Genomic DNA, 18,260 nt, shown 5'->3' with positions numbered 1-18,260 from the left:
CACCCATTAATATCTTTAATCTCATTGAATTGCCTGCCTAGCTAAATTTCTTGAAAAGGTGGATAATCACCTGGATATATATGAATAGACTCATGAACAATGCCAACTATTAATAGAGCCTGCATGCTGTAAATCAGAAATCTCGTATTTTCACAAAAGATTCAAAAGAAACAGGTATTTTATCTTGAAGAGATGATTTGGATTAGGAATAGGAAACAATTATCTTTGTTATTCATGAATGACTGATTTACTTTTTTTAATGTTTGAGCAAGATCAACTTTCCATCTATCATGGAATTTAAGAGCAGTGTAAAACAAAGAAAGTAAGTCTCGGTGGGAAGTTATGTAAACAAAAACCACTTATTGCCTCTTGTCAACAAACCAATTCACAGAACAGACAGCCAGCTGCGTAATTCAAACTGATGAAATGTGATAGTTCATCTATCAAACTATGGTGATTTCCATCTTTTCCCTTGCCTAACATTAATTCAGAGGAAAAAGATATTCTGCAGTTCTAGGCTATATGTAGAGAATGCTAATATATCGAGAATGTGTTACACATGCAGGTAGAAGTGGTAGGTTGTTCCCTCCTGCGAGAATTCCGTGCAAAGTTGAAATTAAAAGTTAAAACTCAATTCAGTAGAAGGAAGATATACTTAGCGCTTATATTTATTGGAAGAGAGATACATTCTGTATATCAGCATACTTCTGACTTTATCAATATCAATATCATAAATCTGGAGAAGGCATAAGAAAGAATGGTTCCTTTCATACAACAGAGTTATAGTATAGAAGGAAATTTGCCATTTTGAGTAATTTTTCTGCCACCTGTGTTTATGCCTTTTAATAAAATATATTGCTTCAAAAAAGCGCAAGCAGATTTTTTTTTAACTATCACAGACTAACATACTTCCTCCACTTACATTGTCTACATGTAGCGTGTTTCTGTATGGAGATACTTTCAGTTCAAATGCTAATGTGTTTACCTTACTCCCTAGTGCAGTAGTTGAAGTTTCTTATGCAGGAGGAAAGTCTCTTATTTCAGCTTTATTTCTGGAGAATGAGTCATCTAATTTAGCCATCATGGGCCTTGGTATGGGCTTCAGACTGTGACTCATTTATTCATCAGATTGCTGGTAAAATAAACCTTGTCTAGATGAACAATAATTATGTCAAAGTAATCTCCAAGGATGTCCATCTTTTACTGTGAATTCTTTAATATATTAGCTCATTTTGATGATTTTTAGAAAGACTTTTTAATTAGTAATTGTAAAAAAGAAGAGTGGTGCCTAGCACATACTGTCATTTGCAATCTTTATAACTAAGTGATCTTCAAAGGACCAGATTTAATACCTTTAGAGTAGGGGTGTCAAACTGGCGGCCCACAGTCTGGATGCGTCACCTGCATACCACGCCCACCCCAGTTCCGTGAATGGGGAAAACGCTATAAAATGTCACACGACAGCAACATGACGTGGCGAGTTTGACACCTGTGCTTCAGAGAATCATTTTATTTATTTTCATTCGTGCTGCATACTAAAAACATAACTGGGAGATAATAAATCTTTCAAGTGACTTCATTTGTGAGGGTTTTGTGGCATTTGTATGTTAATATTTGCCTGGTACATTTGAACAACTACTATGTGTAAGATTCCTATTCATTATGTACCATCAAGTCATTGCTGACTCTTAATACCAATACATTTTTTCTGTGCCAAAGGTGCTTTTTCAGGAGACTTTCTTGTTTTTTTCCCTTTTTGAAGACGTTTCGCTTCTCATCCAAGAAGCTTCTTCAGCTTTGACAGGATAGTGGGGAATGGAAGGATTTATATTCCTTGCAGACAGCTGGTCGTTTGCATTCCTTTTAGAGGATTGTTGATGAGGTGGGTTCTGGCTGCTGCTACTGCCAGTTTGTGCTGTGCGCACACGCTTGATGCACAGTACTAAAAAAAATGCTTATGCGCATAAGCAAAAAACAAGATGGCGCTGCCTACGAGAGAACCAGTTCAGGGGCGTGGCAGGCCGAGTTACTACCTACTCAGCTGAACCAGTCCAAACCGGTAGGAACCCACCTCTGGTTGTTGAAACACTTGGCCTGGTTGACTGTAAAATTGCTACAGACTTTTAGCTATACAGTTTGGGATGAATATCCTTTGAATGTTGTGGAAGTAGGATTTCCAGAGGAAAAAATTGCAAACTACAGGAACCAGGAGCCCTACTCAGGTGACCCTGAGGACACCGATAAACCTCCCAGTGCTTCAACGACCCTTTAAAAGAATGCAAATCACCAGCTGTCTGCAACTAATATCCTTCCATCCTCCACTACCCTGTCAGAGCTGAAGAAGCTTCTTGGATGAGAAGCGAAACGTCTTCAAAGAAAAAACAAGAAAGTCCAGTTGCCTCCTGAAAAAGCACCCTTGGGACAACCATGCCCAGGATGACTGAGAATCTCTACAGACTTGTCCCTAACCTGGTTTTCAAATGACGTACTTGTTGCTGCTTTAACTCTATTCACTTTGCTGCTAGTCATCCTTTTCTTCTCTTTCTTTCCATCTTTCCATTAATAGAACCTTTTCTAGAGAGCTGAGTCTTCACATCGTATGTCCAAAGTAGGATCCTGTAAGTTGAGCAAAGGTGATGTGGTCCTCTAGTGAGAACTTGAGATTGATTTGTTTAATGATCCACTTGTTTGTTTCCTTGGCTGTCCATGGTGTCCTCAAAAGACTTTCCTAACCACCAAAGTTCAAAAGCATCATTACTCTTCCTAGTGTTCTTAAGGAAGCCTGCAGTTTTCTTAAGAACTTGAAATGTGTTTTTATACCTGTTTGTATTTTACAGTGAAATTTAAAAATATTGATTAGGAATGGTAGGAAAAAGCATACTTCATTTGTACACTATTCTGATCTACTCCATTTCTTGCGATGACAACTTAGATTATAATTAAACTTCTTCAGAATCCCTTTAGACTCTTTTTATGCTGAAGAAAACAAAGGGACCAAGTCATTCATTTATTTTAAAAATAACACGTTTGTCAGAATTTTGTGAAGGATAGATTTATTTAGCCAAAAGATAAAATAAAAACAAACCAGAAATGTTCTGATTTTCACAGTAAATGTTTTCTTCCTCATAGATTAGCTTTAACTAAACCAAACAGCCCTGTTGTCGACTAACTTTACAAAGTTTGCTGAAATCTAAATTTTCAATTATTTGTTTTAATTTGTTTTCCAGAAAGATAAAATAGATTTCAAAATTATTGGCAGTCAGCAAATAATCACTTAGAAATATACAGAAAATACAAAGGTAGTTGTATATAGGAAAGACATTGGGAGATGAAGCCAACAGATGCTGCCTAGGAAGTAGTTAGGTAATAGATTTCATACCTGCAGCTGCATAGTGAGCAAACAACGCAGCTCAGAAGGGGCCCTCCCTACATTCTTGGGCAGTGAAGGTGATAGTGAGAGAATTATACGTGCAGACTTGCAAGGTTCTGTTAATGTAGTTTCACCATAAAGTAGAATTAGTTTAGCTGTTTCCTGTCTTGTCTACCTGATAAGACTGACATCAACACTGGCAAACTATATTATTGCAATAATAATGCAATAATGTAATAATATAACACAACCCAATAATGTAATGTAATATAATGTATTATTATGTATTATATTTGTCAGCCCCGGTATTCCCATCTATCCGGGGCTGACATTCTGACAGGGAAAACACCGCACATTGAAACACCGCATCTCACATGTTCCCAGAAGTCGGGTCTCTCTGCGGCTGTGGCTGGCATTAGAGGCTCCCAGTCATCTCCCCCCTCAGCTGTATATCGAAGCAGGGGGGAGGGTGCAGGAGCGCTGAAGTAGCAACTCCATGCAGTTGCCAAGGAGAGTGGGCGTGGCAAGCGCTGACCAGCTAGGACACTAACCCGGAAGCTTGCAGCAGCTGTGGTTGCCATCTGGATGAGGAGCATTTGATGATAGGATGCAGGAAGCAGTGTTTACATTTAACAGCTAGGGAGGAGGGAGCATCGGTCGTGAGGGAGGATGGCACATGGGTGGGGTGGATCACGGGATGAGGAGCATGAGCGTGGGTGGAGCTGCTCATAAGGTGGTGGGGAGCACAGAGCATTAGCTGTAACATTTATTCCCTTTGTCTTGCAAAGTGGTGGTCAGTTAGTGCTGACTTGGATGAACAAGGACCTGTCAATTATATCCTATCCTATCCTAGCCTAGCCTAGCCTAGCCTAGCCTAGCCTACCCTACCCTACCCTACCCTACCCTACCCTACATTACATTACATTACATTACATTACATTATATTTATTATCTTATCTTATATCATATCATATCATATCATATCATATGTATTGTATTGTATTATATTATATTATATTATATTATATTATATTATATTATATTATATTATATTATATTATATTATATTATATTATATTATATTATTACATGACGTGACGTGACATTACATCACATTACATGACATTATATTCTTGAAATATGTAATATTGAAAAAAACATCTGGGTGATTTTGGGCTATTTCAGCGATGGCGAACCTTTTTAGGCTCACGTGCCATAAATGGGGGGAGCGCAGGGGGGTCTTGTGCAGGCGTGCCGCACCCATAATGCAATGTGCGACCCCCCCAGTGCGCATGCGCGCACTACAAACGCGACCAACCCCCATTTTTGCATGCTTTTTTTGCCCTCCCCAGGCTCCAGAAGCTTTATAGGAGCATGGGGAGAGTGAAAACAACTCCCCCACCCGCCCAGAAGCCCTCCGAAGGCTTCAGGGACCTTCCAAGAGGATTCCCTGAAGCCTCCGGAGCAGTCAAAATAACCCTCCTGAGAAAACAGGAAGTCCGTTCCCTATGGTTTGCCCGTAGGGCCTTTTTTTTTGTGCTCCGGAGGCTTCATGGAAGCTCATGAAGCCTCTGGAGGGCCTCCGGGCGGGGAGGCTCTTTTCGCCCTCCACGGGCTCCTATAAAGCCTCTGGAGCCTGGGGAGGGCGACAAATGGCTTTAACAAAGGGTGAACTCAGCTGACCAGCACGTGCATGCGCGCTGGCCAGCTGACAGGGCAGCGCCTTGTGTGCCCTGACAAATGTTGTGGGGAAAACCAGAGAAGGAAAGGATACTAGGTGTGTTCACTGCCTTGAGTTGTACATTAAAAAACCGGGACAAAAGTCTGTGTTTGCATAACATCCCTTTCTGCTCTGTTTCCCCATCTAACTCCCTTTTCAAATTGTACATTAATTGAGCCACTCTATGCACCTGAGGTAGTAGGACAGTGTTTCTCTCTTTTTTTAAAAAAAAACTTTATTAAATTTCAGAAAAGTATAAAATATAAATAGCAAAGTAAAAAGAATTTTAAAGAAAAGCATAAAGGAGTAGGTACCCTGTTTCCCCGAAAATAACACCTCCCCGGATAATAAGCCCAATCGGGCTTTTGAGCGCATGCACTAAAATAAGCTCTCCCCCGAAAATAAGCCCTCCCTGAAAATATTGCAACACAGCAACATCCACGAGGTGACTATGCTCGCCTCCTCCTGCACCTCAAAAATAATAAGACCTCCTCCCCAAAAATAAGGCCAAGTGCTTATTTCAGAGGTCAAAAGAAAATAAGACCCTATCTTATTTTCGGGGAAACACGGTAGAGAAAAAGCAAAATTGGGGAATGCAGACAAAAAGCTATAGAAAAAAGTAACTTCCAATTTTCTTCAGTACAGATAAAAAAACCCAAGTCAATTCCCCTTTGAGCTAGAATAAGCTATAACAAACAGTACCTCTACCACAAGCCAGTCTAGTGATCAAAATCCAAGATTAAAATTTCATTTCTTTAAGTTTCAAGCAAAAAAATAAATAATCCGAGGGTGGTTTCCAAGTAGAAATGAAGCTAGTCTTTTATTTAATCAAAGCAGTCAGTTTCACAACCTCCTCCGACTCTGTTAATTTTGTCACCCATTCTTCCAATGTTGGTATATATGAGTCCTTCCATCTCACGTCATAGAGCAGAGGTGTCAAACTCTATTTCATTGAGGGCTGCATCAGGGTTGTGTTTGACCTCAGAGGGCTGGGGTGGGCGTGGCCAGCTCAACATCACTTGTGTCAGGAGTGCCTCTGGTGGCCCAAGCACTCTGCCAGCGAAAATGGGCTCCTGTGTTCTGTTTTCGGCTGCAATGGCCTCCTGCAACACTCTGCCAGCAAAAACAGAGCTTAGGAGGACCGGCTGTGGATCTCCTGAGCTCTGTTTTCACTAACAGAAGCATTATGGGCTGGTCCTTTGCTGTTTTCAGAGTGGCCCCACGGGCCAGATCTAAGCACCCCATGGTTCGATCCATCCCTTGGGTCTTGAGTTGATACTCCTGGCCTAGAGGGAAGGTCACATTCTGATACAGCAGAAGAGTGATGCTGCTGTTGTCAGGTAAGTCTGTGCCTTTTAATAAGATTTGTTAACCACTGAAGGTGCTACTATGAGTTGCCTTCTGATTTTTGTTTTTGTTTTGCAGGATATGTTATTCATGAGTTTTAAGAATTAAAGCCCGTGGGATTCAAAGGTCTTGAGTGTTTTAAATTAAACAGTCAGTCTTTGTTACTTCCAAATTATGGCTTGTACCCATAATTTGATTTAAAAGGAGTACTTGGATTAAAACGAAAGAAAAAAATCCATGAACAATTGCGAACTTATGAACTATTGCATCCCAACACCACTACGTAGTAAATGCTTAAAAAGCTGTTTGTGCCTGCCACCCCAGTTGTAGCAAAAATGTTGTTGCTTTTTTGCCAAAATGTTGGGAAGTACCCAAATGTTATCATGAAAGTCTCGTTAAGTTTTTATGCACCATTTCTGTAACACAAAGCCAGGCTAATTTTTGTAGCTGGGACCCACATTCTGCTTTCCTTGTTTTGATGCCCTAGAGGCACAATCAATAAAATTGCATCTTACAAGTTGAGTGGTGTGGAAATTAGATTCCCACCCCCTTCCTTGTTTTCACAAGCCTTTAGCATTATTCAAGATTATTTTAGTGTTTTAAATCCAAGTCTAAAGCTTAAAACACTGACGTTACCCTTAAAACTGGAAACCATGCTATTGATTCTTAGTACTCTATTGCTGAATTTCAGAGCTTGGTTGAAGGAGGCTCCAGAGAACCATTTCAGACTGTGTACTATGCTTAATATATCTGTGTAATGTAAGCAAATATATTCTTATAGTAAGTTCTCCAGCAGTGCCAAAATGTATGAAAAGATAAAGGAAGAGTATTTGTAGCTCAGGTTAAAATGGGGGGTGCTTGGTGCTTTCTGAGGTGCTCTGATAAGGTTGCCTAGTTTGGGTAATGAAACATCTGCAAGAAAACAACCAAGTTCATAGAACAGCAAGGGACCTCAGAGACCTCTCAGGATGAAAAAATAAGGTTCTTCTTTTTTCCTTTTTCATATGATTTTTTTTTAAAAAAACTAAAAGATAAGGATTTACATGTAATGATGGAATTTTGAACAATTTCATGACAGAGATTTATTCAAACAATCTTTGTTATTGTAGGCATCGGAAGAAACACTGTACCATCAAAATGAAGAAGAAATGGTTCTCCAAGGAACGGACCAGTATCGTGTTAGGAGGTTGTCCTGTCGTAACCTTCAGCTTCCTCCTTTGGCATTTAGACAGCTGGAGCAGCTAGACTGGGAGAAAAAGACTGATCCAGAGATGGTGCAGAGGCCCACCAACCTTCCACTGAGAACTCTTCCTCTCATTGCTATTACTGCTGCGGACACTGTCAGGTAAACATGGAAGCCTACTTCTTGTCCCTTATGACGGCTGAGGCACAGTGTTTCAACAGCTAGGTTTCTGATTGTGTGTGACTCTTAATCGTGAAGTAAATTAAGACAGCTCGTCTCCAATGAAAGGCACATTTAGAATATTGTAGGCTAATATAACAGTGGTTTTAAATAGTAATTCTGACAAGAGAGGCAGTAAAGGGAAGCAAAAATGCAGGGTTTTAAAGAAATCAAAACAAAACACCACGTAGTTTATGCCACAGAGTTGTCTAGTTAATGCCAAGAACAAGCTATAAGATTAAATTGAGTGAAACTATTTCTTTGCCTTCCCTCTGCACCAACGCTTTATTGTCTATATACTGTATATAAAAATGGCGGTGTATGTGTATGTTCCAGCATATAACTCTGGAGCCCCTCGAGCAATTTCAACCAAACTTGGTACACAAATGACTTAATCTCTGGAGAAAAATAGTGTGGGGGGTAGACACCCTAACTCCCTTTGGGATGTATGTTCTGTTAAGATGCAGTCTGTTGTGCCATACTGGCTTCTACTGTACTCTGCAGTGGAGTTGCCATGGTAATGGCTTCACAGTACTCCACAAGGGGGCTCGATCTGGTAAGGGAGAAAATCCAACATTAGAAATTATGTTTTGTCTGGACATTTTCCCCCTATAAATAAATACCTGGGCAACGCCAGATTATCGGCTAGTATAGTATAAAACAAGAGCATGTGATCCCAAAATCTTATTGAACTCTAATTCCACATATCCTTGGTTAGAATATCCAAAGTTTAGGAGCACCGAGTTTTATAACTCAACAGTTCTTAAAAGTACATTTATCTTATTTGGAACAAAGTCCATAGTTTTGAAAGCCATGTGCTCCATTTTTCTAGAACTGTACCATTTAAAATGCTTAAATGCTCTTCCCTAACAGAATTAAGTCAGCTATATCCATGACTCTTAAACCATCACTTCATATTGGCACATAATCTGCTTCTTGAAAGTGACAGTAGTATCTATATGATGCTTGAGTGGCTGGGATTACTGTAGATGAAGGGAACATTGCTGACAGAGAGATAAGGACCAAGATTATCCACCATAGAGAGAATTGCCATATACATTCATCTGTACTGTTGAAGTTAGCCTAATATCACATAGCTTGCACTTTGCATATGACTGGATGGGTAGAGGAAATGACACATTTTTCCATTTCTGTCCACAAGACTGGTTGTGATTCCTATTGTTGAATTGATCTGATAAATGGGAAATTTTATAGCTGTGGCCAAGATACAGAGCCATATCCTCTTTTTGTTAAGATCAGTACGCCTTCTGGATGTTTGGTGTGGGAGAAAGAGGAAGCATCAGCACACAATATTACAACCAAGTTACAGACGAAGGAGCTTAAATATGAAAATATACATCCAAGAAGTTTGGCTTGATGATTTTACATATGGGATCACTCTAGCCAATGAGTAGAAATAGCAAAATGCCAAAGGAAACATCCTAGAGTAATGCAAGAAAAATATGCACACAACTGATGAGTGAGCAAAAAGTAGTATCATATTTTGAAAAAAAGGAATGCACTGCACATATAAAATTAGAACGTTCCTCCAAGGAAGTCAAAGGAGCATACAATTAAAAGGGGATATGCTGATTATCACAGGTGTGTTGGGAGAGGTGACGCATTCAAAGAGTCTCACAGCATGCAGATCTTTGCCACACGTCACAGAAAATGTCACTGTCCATCTTCCTGCACAACATAAATTGTGTGTTTAGTCACTGTTCCTAATTTAGTTTTGATTTTTTTGGAAGTATGTTTACACCTGAAGTCAGAAAATAATCTACATCTACGTATATGCTATAATATATTGATGCTAGGATGAAATGGAGAAGAACCATCACTGTCACATTGATAACTTTTTAAAAAGCTGCTGAGCAAGAATGTAACTTAATTGTCTTAGTGTCATGAAGGTCTGGATGGGGAAAAACAAGCTCAGACTTAATTGAATGCTGTTTGTCCAAAATACAGAACCATTTTATTGGTTTGAACTATTACTATGGATGGGCTCAAGAACTGATTCCATAAATGGGGGTCTTTCTGGATTTTCAACTCTCGTTGCCTTCGAAAATAATTTGGAACCTTTGGTTGGTGCAAAATGCAGAGATTAGGCTGCAGATTGCTGTTATGTTAGTATTGCGCCTATATTTAATACACTGTACTGGTTACTAAAAGACCACCGGGCATATTTCAGTATTCAGTATTCTTGTTTTGACCTTTAAAGCCTTACATTTAAAGACTTCAAGTATACTTAGAGATGGTCTCTTCTAGGTAGAATCTTCCCAGTTTATGCATATGTCAACGGATACCCCCATCCTTATAACCATCCCATTCAGGGAACTTTGCTTGGAGGAAGTCATTCTTGGTGGTGTTTCTCATGCTTTGAGATCCAAGCTTTATCTGGCAGCATATATAGTCTTCTGCAAGTTGCTGAACACTTTGGTTTCTGTATTTGATCTCTAGTATTCTACTCTTAGGGAACGCGGTGGCTCAGTGGCTAAGACGCTGAGCTTGTCAATCAGAAACTTCGGCAGTTCGGCGATTCGAATCCCTATCGCTGTGTAACGAAGTGAGCTCTCGTTACTTGTCCCAGCTTCTGCCAACCTAGCAGTTTGAAAGCAGGTAAAAAGGCAAGTAGAAAAATAGGGACCACTTTGGTGGGAAGGCAACAGTGTTCCTTGCGCCTTCAGTGTTTAGTCATGCCAGCTACATGAACATGGACACATCTTTGGACAGCGCTGGCTCTTCGGCTTTGAAACAGAGTTGAGCATCGCCCCCTAAAGTCAGGAACAACTAGCACATATATGCGAGGGGAACCTTCACCGTTACATTCTACTCTTTACATGTGTTTATATTTTATATACACTCCAGTAGACAAAAGTGAACCGGGCAATATAAAAGTATTGTAAAATTAATAGTTACTCTTTTATTTCAGGAAATCCAGATGTTGGTTGAGGACAATTATCCTCTCCATGCTGTACCCTAAGAGTAGCTTTGAATGGATGGGCCAGCAAAAAAAAAAAATCATCAGAAGGAGTTGATTCTGGAGCTCCTAACAGTTAGCAACTTTATCACAGGCTGAACTTAGTACCTTAGATCCCAGATTTATGGAGTTGGAAAGGAGCATTTAAGCCATCATCCAAGTCTGCTCAACCTGGGCATCCAAATTAAAATATCTACAGCATTCAGACTATTGGATTTGAAATGTTTAGATTTTTTTAAAATAAAAACAGTCCTTTTTGCTGTACATGCATCTCAAGCACTGCGATTATGGATTCTGTTAGATCTGGGCAACGAGAGAACAGACTGCGGACACGAAGTGACTTAACAGCTCTTTATTAGTAGTAGTAGTGATCCAGCTCTGCTCTGTGGCCGGAGGGTTCCCCTTTTATAGTACTCGGGTACGCCTCTCGACCAATCAGAGCGATACCTGTTTCCCGCTGTAGCAGCGGACCAGAGAGGAGACTTCCTCTGATATATGTTAATATCTAACACCCCTCCCCTCCTAGACGGAACGTTGCGGTTAGTAACATAGTCTTTTAGGTATGTTGGAGTTTGCCTTACTCGGGAGGAGCGTCGCAGTTCGGGTTGGTTAGAAGTGGTTGCAGGATCGGATGCTTTTTCTGCTTCGCGTTCGGGGGTTTTCGTGCCTTTGTTGCTAGGGCGTTCCGGAGTTTGCTTGGGGGTTGCTCTGCTTCGTGCTCGATCTCTTGTTCAGACCTGGGCTCGCAGGTGTCATAGTTCTCTGCGTTGGGGCTCTCGAGTGGCTGACTTTGCATTGGTAGGTAGCTCTCGTCCTCTGTTCGAAGGTCTGAGTGTGCTAGGCGACCCCAAAGTTGATCGATGTGCCTTTTCCAGTTCCACCCATCTTCCAGTTCCAACAGATACGATCGTGGACCCGTGATGCCAATGACCTTTGCCGGCATCCACAATGTCCCCCCTGCATAGTTGTGGGCGTATACTGAATCTCCTATGCTAAAATTCCGAATTTTGCTTGTAGAGTCTGGGGGAGCTGTGGCAGAGTAATTTGGGTGAAGACGGTCCAGGTGAGACCGTAGACGGCGGCCCATGAGTAGTTCAGCGGGGCTCCTACCCGTTGTTGCGCTGGGGGTAATGTGTTGGATCAATAGGTAATGGTCAATGCGTGTTTGCCAATCACCTGGACCCATCCTAGCGAGGGCCTCTTTTGCGAATCGCACAATTCTCTCCGCCTGTCCATTTGATGCCGGATGGAATGGCGCGACGAGGGCATGCCGAATTCCCTGACCTGCTAGATATGTCTCAAATTGCATGGCCGTGAACTGGGGCCCGTTATCGGAGACCAGGAGGTCGGGCAGGCCATGAGTGGCGAAAAGTCGCCGTAGAACCTTAATGACTGCCTCTGCCGTGGTTGAAGTCATTAGGACTACTTCTAGCCATTTCGAGTATGCATCCACAACTATAAGGAAGGTCTGACCTTGGAATGGCCCTGCGAAGTCGATGTGTATTCGCGACCAGGGTGCTTTAGGCTTCTCCCATTCTGTGGCGGGCGCTTCCGGGGGTGCTGGTCTCGATTCCTGACATGGGTCGCAAGTGGCCACCCATTCCTCTATTTCTTTGTCCATGTTTGGCCACCAAACGTAACTTCTTGCTAACGCCTTCATCCTAACAATCCCCGGATGACCAACATGTAAAGCATCTAATACATTCCTACGCAAAGCATACGGAATAACAACTCGATCCCCCCACAATAAACAACCTTGTAACACTGAGAGCTCATCCCGTTTTGACCAAAACACTTTGAATTCCGGGCCCACGTTTCCCTTCGGCCACCCCCTCCAAACCCAAGTTTGAACTTGCTTTATTAAACTGTCTTTAGTAGAGAACCTTGCAACATCGTAGGAAGAAACCGGTCCTGAGTCCAAACAATCAATGAGTAGCACCGGTACTTCGGGAGTGGGGTCTGGCAGAAGGTCCGGTAGTGGGCAACGGCTGAGTGCGTCTGCGTGTCCTAGAGTGGAGCCCGGTCGATGAATTAATTTGTATGAGTACGCAGCCAGGAAAACAGTCCACCTGGTCATGCGAGGAGAAAGGGAGACTGGAGTGGGGCGGTTTCCCGCCAAAAGTCCCAACAGCGGTTTGTGATCTGTAATCAGTTCAAAATCGCGGCCGTAGAGGTATTCGTGGAAACGTTTTACTCCAGCTACAGCAGCTAGCGCTTCCCTGTCCATCTGGCTGTAATTCCTCTCGGCCGATGAAAGAGTCCTGGAGTAGAAAGCGATGGGTGCTTCTTTTCCGTCGGGCATCCGGTGGCTGAGGACTGCGCCGACTCCAAAAGGTGATGCGTCGCAGGTCAATACCAGCGGTAGTGTCTGGCTGTATTGGACTAACAGTGAGTCAGTGGTGAGCAGGCGCTTCACTCCGGCAAAAGCTGCAGCTTCGGATCGTCCCCATTTCCATGGTGTGTTCCTCTGGAGTAGACGGTGTAGTGGCTCAGCAACGGTCGCCTTCTGTCTCAGAAAAACGCTGTAGAAGTTAAGTAGTCCGAGGAAGGCCTGCAACTTGGTCTGATTCCGTGGTGTGGGGGCGTCCTGGATCGCCTTAATTTTCTTTGAAGTGGGGTGTATTCCCTGACCATCGATTCTATAACCCAGGAATTCTACGCTAGGCACGTTAATTTGGCATTTTTCCTTTTTGAGGCGGAGACCCTTTTCTCTGATTCTGGCCAAAACAGTTCTGACTCTTTTATTTAATTGCTCCTCGTTTGCAGCGGACACCAAGATGTCGTCAAAATAGGGGATGACTCCCGGTATCCCTTGCAAAAGTCGTTCCATGACGCTCTGGAACAATCCTGGAGCAATACTCACACCGAATTGTAGCCGGTTGCATTTGAATGCTCCTCTATGCGTCACTATAGTTTGGGCCTCCGCTGTGGCGCTATCTACGGGCAGCTGCTGGTAAGCTTGTGCCATGTCTAATTTAGCAAATACCTTTCCTGGCCCCAACAAGTGCAATAAGTGCTGTACTACAGGCACAGGATATGCGCTTTGTTGTAGCGCGACATTAATTGTGCATTTATAGTCCGCGCAGATGCGGACTGATCCGTCTGGTTTGACTGGGGTCACGATGGGCGTTTCCCAGCGCGTGTGATCCACCGGCTCAAGAATTCCTTGCTCCACTAACTTATCTATTTCCGTATCTATTTTTGGGCGGAGTGCAAAAGGCACCCATCTCGGTTTAAGTCGGATTGGCGCCACTTTGGGGTCTAAATTGAATGAAATCGGTTTACCCACATACTTACCAAGACCGGGGCTGAACACATCCTCGAACTCCTTAAAAATCCACTCAGCGCTGCTGTTTTCCACGGCGTTGATTCCGGTGACTTCTAGCCCCAAGGATTCAAACCAATCCAGTCCTAGGAGGTTTTGTAATGGTGCGCTGGCGATGGTCACGGGCAGCTGGGCTATGATGTCCTTGAAACGGATCTGGAACGTGCCTTGGCCTACGATGGGGACTCGGTTCCCCTGGTAGTCTCGTAGCAGGATGTCTGGAACGCGTAGTTGGCTCTTTTTGAGGCTAGGGATAGCCTGTTTTATGGATGCCCATGAAATGATCGTCAGGGACGATCCTGTGTCAACTTCCAGCTCGCAAGGTGAGCCCTCCAAGAGGACTGTGACTTTCAGCTTTTGTGACCGCTTGGTGCGGACCTGACTTATTGTGGTGAGATATGTTCGCAACTCCTCTCTCTGGGTCAACTCTATCTCAGCATCCGAATCCTGAAAATACTCTCGTTGAGCGTCTTGATAGAACGCTCTTTCAGCTCTTTGTGTGTGATCTCTCTGGGGATACGCTCGCTCAGCTCTTTGGGAATTTTCTCTCTGGGTAAACACTTGTGGATTTCTCTCTGGGCGCCCTTTATGATTTCGCCAAGCCCCTGGGGTGGGCTTCTGTTGGCGGTACATGGGTGGTTGCCTTGAGGCAGGGGCTTCGCTCCAGCACACTCGTGCGATGTGCCCCAGTTTGTCGCAGTGCGAACAAACAACGTTCCTGAACCGACAGGTAGACCGGGGGTGATTCCCTCAGCAGCTTGCGCAGGGCGGCAAACGGGATCCGGGTCTCCCCCCAGGTCTCACGTGACTGCTCCGCATCAGGTGACTTTCCTCGAGCTCGGGATCCCCGAAATCTGGAATGGTGTCCTCGTAGTGGACTCTGGTGTGTCTTGGCGCTGGCTGGCCTGTGTTGAATCCGCGTTGAATGGTCTCCACTGATCTGTCTGCTGCTTCTGAAGCTCTTGCCTCGTCGAGTACAATCTGTAGGCTCAAATTGGTTTTGGCTAACAGCCGTTTTTGTAGGGAAATGTCTCTCAGCCCGCTAACGAGTCAATCCATAATCTGCTCATCCAGGTCTCTGAATCCACAATGTGTGGCTGCTTTTCGTAGGGCTGCAACGTACTGGTTGATAGATTCTCCGCCTTCTGGTTCCTCGTGTTGAATGCTTGGCGGCAAACATGGCGGGAAGGTTTTGGCGTGTAATGAGTCTGTAGAGCCTGTTGCAACGCCGCCCATGATACTGCCTGTATTGGAGTAGGCGCGGTGAGGTCTCTGGCCGTGTTGAAGACTTCTTTTCCGCAGTAGCCGAGGAAGATGTTCTTCTTCCGGGCGTCAGTGATCCCCGTGTATTCGTTCGCTTCGAGAAAACACTCGAAACGAATCATGAAGGCTTCCCATTCGTCGTTCTCTGGGTCGAATGGAGCGAGGGGAGTGTGCATCGCCATCTTCTCTCGTTTGAATTTGCCGCGCTGTGGTGACCTAAGATGGCTGCCGGAATTTCTGCCGAATTCCTAGGCTGGATCGAATCCGGAGATTCTGGAGGTAGCGTTCTTCGTCCTATCTGTCTCTCGATCCCATCCTCGTCGCCAATGTTAGATCTGGGCAACGAGAGAACAGACTGCGGACACGAAGTGACTTAACAGCTCTTTATTAGTAGTAGTAGTGATCCAGCTCTGCTCTGTGGCCGGAGGGTTCCCCTTTTATAGTACTCGGGTACGCCTCTCGACCAATCAGAGCGATACCTGTTTCCCGCTGTAGCAGCGGACCAGAGAGGAGACTTCCTCCGATATATGTTAATATCTAACAGATTCATTGCTGAAACTTTTCTTTTTCAGTTATTAGATGCAGTATCCAAGAGTCACAGCAGGTAGCAGCACATAGCAGTCTTTGGTTGATACTAGAAAAAAGCCAAGATTAGGGTGTACTTGAGAGGTCATTTGATTAGAAAAGCCAGTTCTAGGCTATTGGTTAGGATTGGAAGTCAGCATGTACGCTTAAAGAATGGCAAACCACATTTTTATTGTTTTGACGCGATCTACACAGACATGCCTGTGTGATCACCAGGAGCTGAGTTTGATTCAAGGAAGTTCTTACCTTACTTCTTAGCAGGAATAGCCAACACTCCAGAAGATAGACTTAAGATACAGAAGGATCTTGACAAACTTGAACATTGGGTGCTATCTAGCAAAATGAAATTCAATGGTGAAAAAAGTAAGGTTCTACATTTAGGCAAGAAAAATCAAATGCACAGATATAGTAGAGGTGGTGCCTCACTCAATAGTAGTAACTATGAGAGGAATCCTGGAGTCCTATTGGACAACCATTTGAATATGAGCAAGCAGTGAGTTGCAGTTGCCAAAAAAACCCAACACAGTTCTAGGCTGCATAAACAGAGGGATAGAATCAAGATCACGTGAAGTGTTAATACCACTTTATAATGCCTTGGTAAGGCCACACTTGGAATACTGCATTCAGTTTTGGTCACCACGATGTAGAAAAGATGTGGAGACTCTAGAAAGAGTGCAGAGAAGAGAAACAAAGATGTTTAGAGGACTGGAGGCTAAAACATATGAAGAACGGTTTCAGGAACTGGGTATGTCTAGTTTAATGAAAAGGACTAAGGATGACATGATAACAATGTTCCAATATATCAGGAGTGGCCAGAAAGAAGAGGGAGGGTCAATCTATTCTCCAAAGCACCTGAGGGTAGGACAAGAAGCATTGGTTGGAAACTAATTAAGGAGAGAAGCAACCTAGAACTGAGGAGAAATTTCCTGACAGTTAGAACAATTAATCAGTGGAACAACTTGCCTCCAGAAGTTGTGAATGCTCCAACACTGGAAGTCTTTAAGAAGATGTTGGATAGCCATTTGTCTGAAATGGTATGGGGTTTCCTGCCTAGGCAGGGGGTTGGACTAGAAGACCTCCAAGGTCCCTTCCAACACTGTTATTCTATTTGTGATTCTATTTGTGATTTCCAAGCAGTTTTGAAGGGCAATCAGAAACATCTTTTGAGGGACGCTAAAGCTAAAAACTACATACCATATATGTGAAGAAGAAGTTGCACATGCATGGATCAAAACTTTCTAACCCCTTAGGAAAGGAGAGTGTCATTTATTCATATAGGACTGGAAAGAAAAGAAAAGAATCCATTCTCCTATAGTCCACTTTCTTATCCAATGACAACTATTATCTTTTATATTTATTATTATTTGGTAAGCATGAGTGGGGAGCCTTCTCAGCACAATCCTCATGATTTCAGTGCATTTAAAATGCAGTTTATAAATCAGTGCTATAGCTGAAACTCAGTTTCACTTACTCTTGGCATTGTAATAAGGCCAGGGTTCATTGTTTTTCCTTTATTCTTGTTGAATTGATGTGAAATGCTATGACAATGCATTATTGGGGGAAGTTAAAACAAGTAGGAGGTAGGGAAAACACTTGTTTAAATGTTTCTATATTTTGAACCGGGGCTGCAGATTATAGAGCGTTTCAGAAATGACCTTGGAGAAACTATGTAAAGCTGAACCCTGGAAAACAAAACAAATCTAAGGAAGAAACCCAGAGTAGCTCAAACTCCATGGAACATAAGAGGGAGGGGAAACAAAATGCAGTTACATTCTGTTACTACTGTCATCATCATCTTCTTTTAACGAGCCCATAATCCCCTGCGGGGTGGAATCTGGGCAACTAAATGGAACTGAGTGTTTACTGGCCGGATGCTCTACCTGTTGCCAATGCAGAGTTTTGATCAGCAGATACATTCTCATTGTGCCCAGAGAGAGAAATATCTGCCTCTACCTAGGATTATGAGGTGAGAGCTCCACCTCTAGGCCACTGCACCACTCCATTCTGTATATCCAGTCAAAGTACAGTCAATATGTATCTAATTTCTTTTTAACTTTCGTGATATGTGTTTTTTAATGTTGTACGCCGCCCTGAGTCCTTTGGGAGAAGGGTGGCATATAAATCCAATAAAACAAACAATAAAACAAACAAACAAAGTACATTTTTAAAGCCAGTATCTTCATAGATACTTCAAAAGTACGTTTAGTACATTTAGTAAACTTACTAAAATGTTCAATGTGCCAAAATACAAGGAACACTTATATTTAA

General features: G+C 42.9%; 1 protein-coding gene across 6 annotated transcripts in view; it reads left to right on the top strand.

Annotated features, from left to right (window-relative positions):
- Positions 1 to 18,260, top strand: part of PDE4D (phosphodiesterase 4D) — an 821,955-nt gene that overhangs the window by 207,862 nt on the left and 595,833 nt on the right. For all 6 annotated transcript variants that reach the window (XR_014174534.1, XM_081943197.1, XM_081943192.1 and 3 more), the window contains one exon: positions 7,547 to 7,782. Coding sequence is in view for 5 of the 6 variants with exons in the window: in XM_081943197.1 (XP_081799323.1) it covers positions 7,547 to 7,782 (236 nt within the window). In the remaining variant the exon portion in view is untranslated. The remainder of the gene's footprint in view (positions 1 to 7,546; positions 7,783 to 18,260) is intronic.

Source organism: Natrix helvetica (assembly GCF_964273705.1).
Source record: "Natrix helvetica genome assembly, chromosome: 2".
In the NCBI taxonomy this organism is placed as follows: domain Eukaryota; kingdom Metazoa; phylum Chordata; class Lepidosauria; order Squamata; family Natricidae; genus Natrix; species Natrix helvetica.
This window is presented reverse-complemented; position numbering and strand designations above follow the sequence as displayed.